Source organism: Anas acuta, chromosome 16 (genome assembly GCF_963932015.1).
Source record: "Anas acuta chromosome 16, bAnaAcu1.1, whole genome shotgun sequence".
Lineage (NCBI taxonomy): Eukaryota > Metazoa > Chordata > Aves > Anseriformes > Anatidae > Anas > Anas acuta.
In genome coordinates, this window is record NC_088994.1 from 2,526,048 (window position 1) to 2,537,480 (window position 11,433).

General features: G+C 56.4%; 1 protein-coding gene across 1 annotated transcript in view; it reads right to left on the reverse strand.

The window, feature by feature from the left end:
* Positions 1-9,092, reverse strand: part of JPH2 (junctophilin 2) — a 29,542-nt gene extending 20,450 nt beyond the window's left edge. The window contains exons 1-2 of the mRNA XM_068700688.1: positions 8,449-9,092; positions 795-1,578 (exon numbers count right to left, since the gene is read on the reverse strand). Of these exons, the coding sequence (XP_068556789.1) occupies positions 795-1,578; positions 8,449-8,827 (1,163 nt within the window). The 5' untranslated portion in view covers positions 8,828-9,092. The remainder of the gene's footprint in view (positions 1-794; positions 1,579-8,448) is intronic.
* Positions 9,093-11,433: the final 2,341 nt, after the last annotated feature.

Below are 11,433 nucleotides of genomic sequence, written 5' to 3' on the forward strand. Positions count from 1 at the left end.
TGCCCACGTCTTCATGGGTGCAAGGGCTACGGGGGCACAGGGGGTGGCCACGTGCTGCCGCACGCCCCACGCACGCTCCTCCTGCCCATGGGATCTGCTCCCGGCTCCCAGAGCCCCGGCACAGCGCTGCCTTCACAGAGCCCGACCCGATAAACGGCCTGGGAGCTCCCCCTGAGCTGTACCGGGGGCTCTGGGGCAGAGTCTCTGCTGCAGGCAGTATTTGCTTGGGATGCACCCTGCTTGTGTGCCTGCCGGAGCCACCAGTGCCAACACCCCGCTGCTCTCCATCCTGCCCCCTTCACACCACCACTGGCAGCTTGGCAGGGCACTGGGTGCCGCCCGGCTCAGCAGCTCCTGCTCTACAGCAGCCAGCAGCTGCCCTGCACAAGGGACTTGAGGGGCCGGGCCGGGGCTGCGGGAGGGGCCGGGGGCTGCAGCAGGCCATGGGGTGAGAGCAAGGCAGAGAGGCTGCAGCTCGGTGACACCGTGCGTGCGTTTGCCACAAGGACTCTCCAGGGACCGAAAGCCTGGGGTTGGCTAAAAAAGGAGATAGAGACAGCAGAAAGCTGGAAGCTTTTCCCCACTCCGTGGCAGGTCCCAAATGTCCGCTGGCTGCTGCAAGGGCCCTTGGCCTTGCTCCATCAGCAAAAAGAATGAAGCAGAAATCACAGAGAGCCACGTTTGACCCCACTGCCGGGACACAGCCAGGGGGCACCCGGTCAGGTCCAGAGGGACCTGTGGGATGGGACCACCACCACCCCAAGGACCTCCAGGCCGGAGCCCTGTGCACCCACCTGGATGCCGCGATCTCCGACTTCTGCCGGGCGATGGCCGCCGCCCGCTGAGCCCCCTCCACGCTCCTGTCCACCTTCTGCCGGATCTTGGCGCTCTTGAGGGGGATGACACGCTTCTTCATGCCCTTGACGAGGACGTTGTGGCGGTATTTGCCCTCCTCCTTCTTGCCGTCAGGCAGCGTGGTGCAGCCGTAGCCATGCCGCAGGTTGTCCAGCCACTCGCCCTCGTACTTGAGCCCGCTGGAGCGCTCGCTGACGCCAAAGCCCGAGCGCTTGTCATTCTTCCACTCGCCCATGTAGGTCTCCGTGGTGGTGGCGTCGATGTCGGACTCGAAGGGGGGGTACTCCTCGCCTTCGGCGCCCTCGCCCAGGCTGACGGTGGAGGTGGCATCGCTGGCGGCTGAGCTGATCCCGCTCTCGCTCTTGAGGAAGCTGACGCGGCTCTTCTGGCTGGCCAGCGACGACTTGGACTCGGACTTCTTCAGCTTCCCCAGCAGGGAGCCCCTGCGGAAGAGCCCCCCCTTCTTCGGCTTGCCGGCCTCGGCGTCCGCGTAGAGGCTGAGGGCGAAGCCCCCGCGGGTGATGGTGGGCGAGACGGGCAGGCTCTCGGGGTGGGCGGCGGGGGAGTCCTGCTGTGGCAGGGTGCCGTTGCTGTGCTCGCTGCGCAGGGAGGACAGGGAGGTGCGCAGCGGGGAGCGCACCACCGACGCCATGCCGTAGGGCACGCTCTGCCGCACGCCGTAGCCGTGCCGCATGCCGTTGGTGAACTGGCCCTGGTAGGTTCCTGTGGGAGAGAAGAGGGAGGCGGTGAAGCGGCGGCATTCTCCGTCCCGCCTGCATGTGCCAGCAAAGGGCTGCAGGGCACACGCACCCTCCCTCGGAGACAGGACCCCCAAATCCACCCGAAATCCACTGTGAAAGCCGCTGCCCCGAGGGAGCAAGGACAGAGAGCACAGGTCAGAAAGGTGCTGGTGCAAACCCAAAGCCGCCCGGTGGACGTGGAGTCTGGGTTGGCATCAGTACCGGGGGCAGGAGGCAGCCCCACGGGGCTGGAGTTTGGGCTGCGCCGAGGGGTGGCAGCAGCCCCACGTGCACACGTGAGCGGTGGTGGCACGGCTCTTCTTGGCTCGGTGACAGTCCCTTCCAGCCCCTTCTGCTGTTTGTCACTCGCAGCCTGCCAGGACCAGCTCTAGACCCCCGAGACGGGCACGTGCCCATAGCACGGGCTGCCAGGTACCTGCAGCAGCGTCTGCTTGGCCCTGACACAGCTTGCCTGTGGTCCCAGGACCAAGGCTCATGCCACAAAGCAACAAATGGGTAAAACAGGGAGGAGAGGAGCAGATCTCTGAGGCTCCTCCAGCTCTGCCCCCTTCTCCAGACCCAGCTCAGGATTGCACACACAGTGTGCCATATGACAGGGGGACACCGGGAGAACAGTGCTCAGCAGGACCAGGGCTACACTCCGGTACAGGACCCCGAAGGACTGGGAAAAGCACATTGTTCCTCCACTAGCCTGGCCCTTTCCAGGTCTGCACCTCCGCAGGTGCTAGAACAGCAGCTCGGAGACAACAGCTCTGATTTTCCCCACCAGGACGCCAAGAGACTTCAATTCGCTTCATCAAATCCCCCTCTCCAAGAAGGGCTCCCAGCAGGAGCAGGGCTGCTGGGGGCAACCTTCGCCTCCGGCACCGAGATGCCAGCGCTGCCCCCCTGCCAGGAGGGCTGCAAGAGCCAGCGTGTCCCCGGCGAGCCCCATGGGGTGGCAGGGACGGGACGGGACAGCGTGGGACGCCTCCCGGCCTGCTGCCCTCCCCGTCTCGCTCTCCTCGAGCTACAGTTGCCTCAGAAACCGGCAAAACCACCCCAAACAAAAGCAGCATTCAGCTCCGCTCCCATCGATCAGCCCTGCTACGGCATCTGGACGGGGCTGCCTTGTGCTGGGGGGGGCACAAAGCTCCCTGGACAGGCGCCCTGCTCTTTACGCTGCTGGGCACGGCTCCCTGCGAGCAGCCAGCCGGGCAGGGGGCGTTTTCGTGGGCACGGGTCTGAGAACACCTGGGTTTTGTTCAGCAGAGGCAGAAGGCACTGAGGTTTGGGGAGCCAGCCCGTGCTGCCCCGGGGGGGTGACCCTAGGGGGTGCAGCTGAGCGGGGACCCAGGCTCGGCTAGCCCAGCAAGGAGGGGGGGACCCGGCTTCCAGACATTCATTTCCACATTCAGATGCTGTTACTGAGACCAGGGATGACCCTAGTCCCCGGAGAGCAAACGCAGCTCCTTCTTTGGCGATGGTGGGAGTGCATATTTTACGCTCTCCCAGGCCACTTCTGCAGCATAATCTCTACTCCCAGGCTTCAGGTTTCGTTGAAATCCTCTCCAGACCCGCCTGCGGGGTGTTAACTTACAGCGCCGGGGCCAGGAAAGGCAAGAAGTGCCCGGGCGGGCAGCAGCTGCTGCCCCCGAGCAGCCACCCCCCGCCAGCGCTCCCTGCCCCGGGCACATCTCGGCTCCCTGCAGCACCGCAGCTACCCTGGAAACAGAAGGGAGGGCCCGGGGAGCGCAGAGCATCTGCACCAGGCAGCCACGGGGACGGTTTTCCAGAGCCGGGTGCCTTTGCTTGGTTTCCTAGCAGAGTTTAAGCTCTGTTAGGAAAAATCAGGGAGGCACGAGCTGGGAGCTGGGATCATCACCCGAGTTCTGCTTCACCCCCCCAGTGCAGGCATCTGGGCGTGCTCCTCACCCTGCCACGCTCCCAAACCTTGCTCCGTGCAGTGGTGACAAGCCTTCCAAGCACGAAAGCACCACTCGCTGCCCCGTTTCCCTCCCCACCCCTTCCCCACGTGGAGCTCAGGACCAGGGTGCCCCATCGCCGCTGGTGCAGGGCTGACACTCGATAGGGGTGACACCGGAGCCCTCCCCGCAGGACAGGCCAACCTTGCACATTGCAAGCTGCATCTGATAGCGCCGTCGAATTAACCACCTGGGAAAGGAATTCTGGAGAAGTCTCGTTGGGGCTCAGCCTCTCCTGGAGGCTCAGCTCAGGGCAGCCCCTGTCCTCCAGCAAGTCCCCGATGTCCCTCCAGCAGTGCCGCGGGCACCTCCTGGCCAGGTAGGATGGGAAGAGCCACAGGGCACAGCAGGTCTTTGGGTAGCAGAGAGCTGGAAGCCTGCTTCTCAAGGGCACCTGCATGAACCCCTGGCCACATGCCCACGCAGAGGGTGTCCCATGCGGGACAAGAAACGAGGCCCTGGCAGCTCGTGGTGTGACCAAACCTGCCAATGCCACCTGGCAGAACCGAGAGCACCGACACTGTGACAAACCTACAAAGCAAACGTGGGCAAGTGGGTGCTAGAGCTCAAGGAGCTCGAGCAGAGGGCTCACTGGTGTGGCCGTGTCACGCTGTGATGCACGGAGCCCGACAGAGGCTTCATGCCCAGCCACCAGCCTGGAGCACAGCCAGGAGATGCTGGGAGCAGCTCAATGCTCCGGGACACGCCGTCACCTCCTCGTCCACCCTGCATGGGTACCGTGGGCAGGATGAGCCTGGAAGGCAGGAGGCACCACCGCGCTCCATCAGAGCTACCACAGAGTCACAAGCAGCCTGGCCCAGCTGATTTCATGTTTTCATGACTCAGTTTCCCTCAGTGGGAAGAGAGAGCCTATTTTCCCACCTCTCTGGGGCATCTGTCAGCACAGCCATGAGGCTGCCGGAGGAGCTGTCACGGTGCCACGCTCCACTTCCTGCACCAAAAAAAATTAAAAATCCCCCCCACTTTTTTTTTTCTTACACCATAAAGCACCCTGAGAGCAGGCTGCTTCGAAATCTTAAGGTCTGAGCAGTGCCAGACCCAGTTAACCTACACATACCCGTGCAGTGAGTCCAACAGAGGGCTGGGGCTGTACGAACCCCATGGGGCTGGTCTCAGAGCAGAGCTGCACACATCTGAGCCGGAATTACACTGGGGCTATTGAAGCAGTCTGGCAACAGCATGACACGGGATGGGGGGCACACAGCCACCTGCCTGATTCATCACTCAGAGAGTGAGGCAGGCACCGGGCTGCAAGAGGAAGCCCATGGGGTGGGGATGCAATACCTGTAAGTATCTGAAAGAAAGCAAGAAACAGAACAGGCACAGGACCCCCAACACCTTATTGCCTGCTTTTTTTCTTGTTGGAATGGCAAAACGTGCCGGTTTCTATGTGATGCCCAGGTAGAAGATTCCCCACCTCCGTCTGTCCCTGAACAAGCAGGGGGGGGGCTGTCTGTGTTCATAGCATGGGAAGGATCAAACCGTGGTGCTGATAGAAATGTTGTCCCCAGACTTTACCTCTGAACACTTCTGTTCCCTGTGCATCAGCAGGATGGGGCTCTGGGTGCGAGAGCCTGCTGCCAGCAGCATCACAGCTCCCCTGCCCAGCACCTAGGCGCTAGGATAATGAGCGATGAATGTAAATTATACAAACAGCCAGGTAAATAATGCCAACAACTCCAATAGCTTCACTGCCTTCCGAGCACCTGCTTCTACCCAGACACTGCGATGACAGATGTGTCAGAAGAACTTGGTGTAGAAGGCCAGGCACATCAAAGCATCGCACAGCGCCACGTGCGAGACACGCCAGTGAAAACCTAGTGCTTCTCTTGGGTGCCAACGCCACCACGGGAAGGCTGTTACGGCATTACCTAATGGCTCCTCTCGGAAAAGAAAGGGAGAAAGAAACAGAGAGGGAAAATAAACACAAAACACACAGCGTTAATTCATGGGTCACAGTCAGCCACGCAGCAGCTTTGCTAGAGAAGCAGCCTGGGCTGGAGGCAGTCTGGGTGCTGGACCTGAAAACAGGGATTTGAGTCCCTGCTCCGTCTCTGACGTTACGTGACCTTTGATGAGCTGCTTTATCGGGCTCAGTCACATGGAGATAATTCAACATTTTGTGCAGGTGCCCACAGACCCATGGGTCTGTGAGAGGTGCTACCACCCCAGGGTGCTCAGCCCCAGGCCACCCCGCTTTGTAGGTCCCACTGGAGCCCTCTTCTCTGCTTCCTTTCCCTTGTGGTCTTGCGGTCTTGTGAGCTCTGGTCTAATTGTCTCTGCACGGTTCATGTGCACCGCTGTTTTCTCTTAGCTGCCTAGAGAGCAAACCGTGGCGTCAAAAATCAGTTGGGTTTAGGTTGCTTTGATTGCAAGCGAGGGTTTTCCCCTCTCTAGGCATATATAAACAGCGATTTGTAGAGCAAAGCACAGCTTTGAGCCCAGGCCATATGCTAGCAATAAGATCCTGGAATAGCAGTGGCACTTTTCTCTACAGCAAGATTTGACAGGATCGAGCACTCCACCATAAACACGTATCCAAAAAGCAAGGACTTCTTACAGTGGCGACAAAACTCGGAAGCAGAAACCAAGGTTTTTGCTCTGAATTTACGTGGCAAAACGACGAGTTCCTTCACGCCATGCCTTGCACAGCCCAAATCACCATTCACTTTAGCTGTCACATCCTGCCCCTGTAAAAGGGCTCCAGGCTCCTTCTTGGTGACAGAAGCACACACTACTGAGCTCGGATACCCACAGAAACATTTCGGATCATTACTCTGCCCATCCACACCAGGAGCTCTGAGCCTCACGGCCAATTGCAGTCAGCATTACAGAAGGAAGCTCTTCAAGCTCTCAGCCTCCCACAGCTTTCACAACGGGCCTTTGGTAGAGGGGAGGACCGGGAGCAACCCAGGCAGTGCCTGAGCTTGGTTATATCGGGAGCTCACCCCTTACCAGGCACCAGAAATCCATAGGGGATTTCAAAAAGCTTCTCCCTAGGTTTGGGCTTTATTTAGCAACCAGCCTCAGCCAGCCACGAGATACAAAGCACAGACAACCCTGCAAGTGTCTTTTAAAGTTCAACCTTGATACGTGTATTTTTATGTATACTTCAGGTGTAAGTGCATTTTACAGGCCCAGAAGGGGCTCCATCTACCTGAAGTTCACACAAGCCCCATGACAACCCATGGCTCCCAATGAGCTGGCGGCGCCACCTGTGCCCAGGGCCCTGTTCCTGGCGCCACTGCCTTCTAGGGGGTCGCCAATCTCACCCCATCCACCCACAGAGTGCCCTGAGGTTTTACCTAGGCAACCCCAAACTCAAATATTAACAAGCCCAATTAGTGGCATGGCCACAATGGGATGGTGCAGGCAGTGGCTGCGTGCAGGTGAGGAGATAATGCAGGAGCAGCAAGATTCACCTGTCCCCGTGCCGTAGGCCCAATGCTGGCACCACCACCTTTGCGACAGCCCTCCCAGTGTTCCCTCACCAATATCCTCCACAGGGCATGATCCTGAAAGGCACCAGCCCTACACCCTCAGAAAAAAGCTGTATTTTAGTAAGCGGTGAGGAACAGGCTTTGAATCTGTGATACTTTGAGATCTCCAGAATTAAAGTCACACAGCTGCCGAGCGAAGGTCTTTCACGTGCTGCTCACAGTTATTTGATCTCTGCGCGTTACAAATCACCCAGACACACCCCACTTGTAACCTACACACCTCACAGCAACTCATTAGGTTTTGCTCTGCAAGGACGAAGAGAGCATGCTTTAGGCCTCGGCATCGCAGTGCAGGCGGCAGGGCCTGGCTCATTAACAGCTCCGAGGCCCACAGCAGATAGAGGCCAAGACCTAGGGAGCAGGAGGGATGAGCCACTTCTGGTCTGCGTCTATACCTACAGCCTAAGGGCACAAACAAAGCGAGTCAACTTCAAGACTGCATTCCCAAAAAAAGTTAGCCATGAGCCTAGGCAACTTGCTGAGAAATATATGAAAGCACAACCCTGAGGGCTGCTACCTTGAATGAGTGTTTTTCTAATGTCTACAAATCCGATGCTCTCCAGTCTGAATATTTATACCATTACTGTTATTTTTCCTTACAAACTGACTCCTTTGCACGTCCTAGATAAATATAGATGTAATTCTGATACATATTTTGAAGCGTGTTTCTTTCAAATCACCCTCTCTATTTAGCTATCCTAAATATGGAAGCCTGGAACATTACAGCACTGAGGAGCTACAGAATTACTTGCACAGAGATTCTTGTAATGGTTCTAACCCCAAAGTTGCCACTAAGGCAAAAACACGATTAGACTAAGCAGTCACAGAGTACAGCAAATATCCGGCTGCTCGGTGCCATTTGTGCATTACCGAGGGGACTGCGAGCTTCAGAGTAACCAAAGGGGTTTATTTTAGGGAAAGACACGTGGCTACGTATTTTAAACAGCTTTGATAACTTGAGCACAAACATTTCACCAAAGCAGATGTTCAGGCATCCAGTTGAAGGCACGCGAGCAGCATTTAATACCTAAGCAAAGCACGCTACGATGCTGGGGGTGGCTCATATCCAGCATGAAAACACCGACAAGGTGCTGCCTGACCAGAAAGCGACGGGCTGGCTGCGGGCACGAAGCAGCGAGGCATTTAACTTGGGTTCAGCCACCAGCTGGAAGAATCGACCACCGGAGAGCCAGGAGCCGCAGCCTGCGCCGTCCGATGCTATTAACCAGCTCCTGTGGGACGGGTAAGAGGGCGCCGTGCCCACCCAGCCCTCACTCATGGGGCAGGAGGAGGTCACCGCTGCCACCGCAGGGCGGACATCGCGCTGGTACCCGCCGTCGCCCTTACCTCCATCAGCGTACGTCTCGGTGCCGTAGCCGTCCTGCAAGCCGTTATTCCAGGTACCTTCATACTTGGCTCCACTGCTCATGCTCTGCCTCGTGCCGTACCGTCCCTTAAAGCCGTGGGTCCACTCGCCCCTGTAAACCCACCGCCCTTTGGTCTCAATCCCCAAGCCGTGCCTCTTGCCTTGGGACCAGTACCCCTCGTAGGTGTTGCCGCTGGGCCACGTGTAGATGCCCACCACCTCGAAGCCGTAGTTCCAGGAGCCCGAGTACTCGCCCTGACCCTTGGGGCCGGTGCAGATGCCGTGCCCATGGGCTTTGCCCCCTTCCCAGCCTCCGCAGTAGGCGCCTCCATCATCGAAATCGAACCTGCCTCCGCTCATGGCACCGGCTCCTGGCTAGGGGGGAGCCCCCCAGCGCCCCCCCCTCAGCCGGGCAGGGGCAGGAGCCGGGGGCGAGGCTGCCCCATGCTGGGAGGCTCCGGCCTCTGCTGCCGGGCCTCGCCTGGCCGTGGGAGGCCGGCGAGGAAAAAAAAGATGGGGGGGGGTAAAGGAAAAGAAAAAAAAAAAAAAAAAAAAGGAGGGGGGTCCCAAGCCCCCGCCCCAAGCCTTTCCCCGCCCGGAGGGAGGTCAGCGCTGCCCTAACAAGGCCATCGGAGGCCGGGAGCTGCTCCCAAAAATAACCCCGCGGGCCGGCCCCCGCCTCGGGGCCCTTTTATGAAGGAGGAGGAGGGAGAGGCCTCCACCCCCCCACCCCCCCCCCACCTCCGGGCGGGCAGCCAGCAGAGGAGAGGCTGGGAAAGTGAAATAGCCGAAAATAGCGCCTGGGAAGGGGCGAGCTGCTGCCCGGCCGCCTCCCGGAGGCAGGGAGCGCCCCTCGGGGCTGGCTCCATCCTCAGCCTCCCCCGGCCCAGGAGCTGGGGGGCGAGACGCAGAGCCCTGAGCCCCCCTTTGGGGCAAAGCTCCAACGCTCAGATAACAGTGGTGCACCTTGGACAGCCTCCCGAGCAGCCAGAGAGGTGCTGAAGAAAGCCTACGTGTCTGCAGGACGAGCTAAATGTGTGTAAATGTCACCTACAAGACAGAAAATCCATGCATCGTCCTGTGCAGGCACAGGTGAGGGCCACCGCTGTGAAGTGTACTACAAAAAGCCTCACAAATTACTCAGCCACACAAATGAGGGAATGGGCTCCTTGGATAAGGGACTGACACAACTCAGAAGCACCCCTTGGCAGAACCAGACACCCCTTTTCCATTTTAACGTCAGATCTTAAAATTGTCAGAAATTTTATGTAAAATTTCATGTCAGAAAACAAAACAAAAAAAAAACTTTCAGACTACTTAGTCATGCTTTCAAGGTTTGCTCTGCACCATGCAGGGCTGGAAATTGATGTTTTCTCCAAGCAAAGCCGGAGGTTTTTTGGTTTGTGGCTCCTGGGCAGAGCCAAGCAGCATGTAGTAACAGGGCTCAAAGTGTTAAGAGAGCACTCGCAGCTGCCCGCAGCCCGCTGTTCTGCAGCGTTCCAGGATTTGCCAGCCCAAGTATGTTGTAACTGTCCTAGGAGGATGCCAAGTTCAGGACCACGTAATTATTTACTTAGGAACTCTTCCTAATTACGTAGCACAGTTGTGAACTGATGGACCACTGTTTAAATATTAATAATTTATGAACATGCTGGCATTTAGAGAGCCCGCGCTGAGCACTGAATCAGCCATGCAATCAAACTTTAGGAAACACTAAAATCTGGTGTGTAATCAGGCACCACCCAGAGCTCCTCTGATTTCTTCCTTTTGGCAAAAAAAATTATCGCTCTGCTTTGAAGGCTGGCGAGGCAAGGAGTCAGCCGCACCCAGCCAGCCCCGACTCGGGATGGGGTGACCTCTAGTGGCCCTGCAGCACTCGCTTCCCATCCCAGTCTGCACCAGTTCACCTCTTTCTCTATTTTTCACACTACCTCCTGAATTTCATTCCACTTCCTATAAAGTGGTATCGAGCACCTGGCATTTTAATCCTAAACCCAGCAAGTACAGGTCTGTGGTGATTATCAAAGAAATGTTAAAACAACATATATTGAAAAAAGGTCTTCACATCACCATGGCACCTACCATGTTACATGCAATGGTGATGTGGCTGCTACTGGCAAACATTTGGGAACAGTAATACTTATTTGAGAAGTATTTTATTCTGAAGCTAGAAAATGCTGTTTTGGCCTTCCTAAAAATACACTGAACAGGCTCCATCTTATTTTTACTTCTGTTACCTTGAGAAGCAATTGTCCATAAGAAAGCAGGGTATTTCTGCTCCTGAAGACAAGCCTCTAAGGCCTGTGGGACATTCAGTGAGGAGTTACACTTGCTTCACATTTTCCGCTAGAAAACACTACAGAAATCAGAATAACCTCTTGAATAAGGCCTTCCCTTGATAGTCCACATCTCCTTTCTGATCAGGCAGTCTAGCAAGCAAATCTTTCCTCTGTTAACCTACTTTCACCTGACTAACTGAACAAAGACAGGTGAAAGAGGGTGACTGTTTAGGTGACCATAATAAAGCCTCTCTTCAGGCACAAAGGAATAACAATGTCTCCACCCAGGAAAAGCAGATTCTCTCTCCTGAATTTGCCTGGAGTAGGATTTGTACCAAGCAGAGGATGGGAAATGATCATGCTTTATGAAACAAAATCAGAGGCACAATTGTCCAAAAATGCAAGCCTAAGCATTACAAACTGAGGCCAAAGTCGATTCAAAGAAGCTGAGTTACACCAAGTTTCTCTCATAAGAGCTCTAACTACCAGGAGACCTAGATACTCTTCCCTTCCAACAAACTGAAACAGGAGGATTTTGAAAACGAGGTAGAATTTCCCACAGTAGATCTCTCAAGTATAGGCAGATACTCTTTAAACACGCTCACTGTTTACTTCAATAGCTATTCCAAGTATAAACTATAATGCTTAAACTGAAGTGTTTGTACATCTGCAATAATGAACTTTACC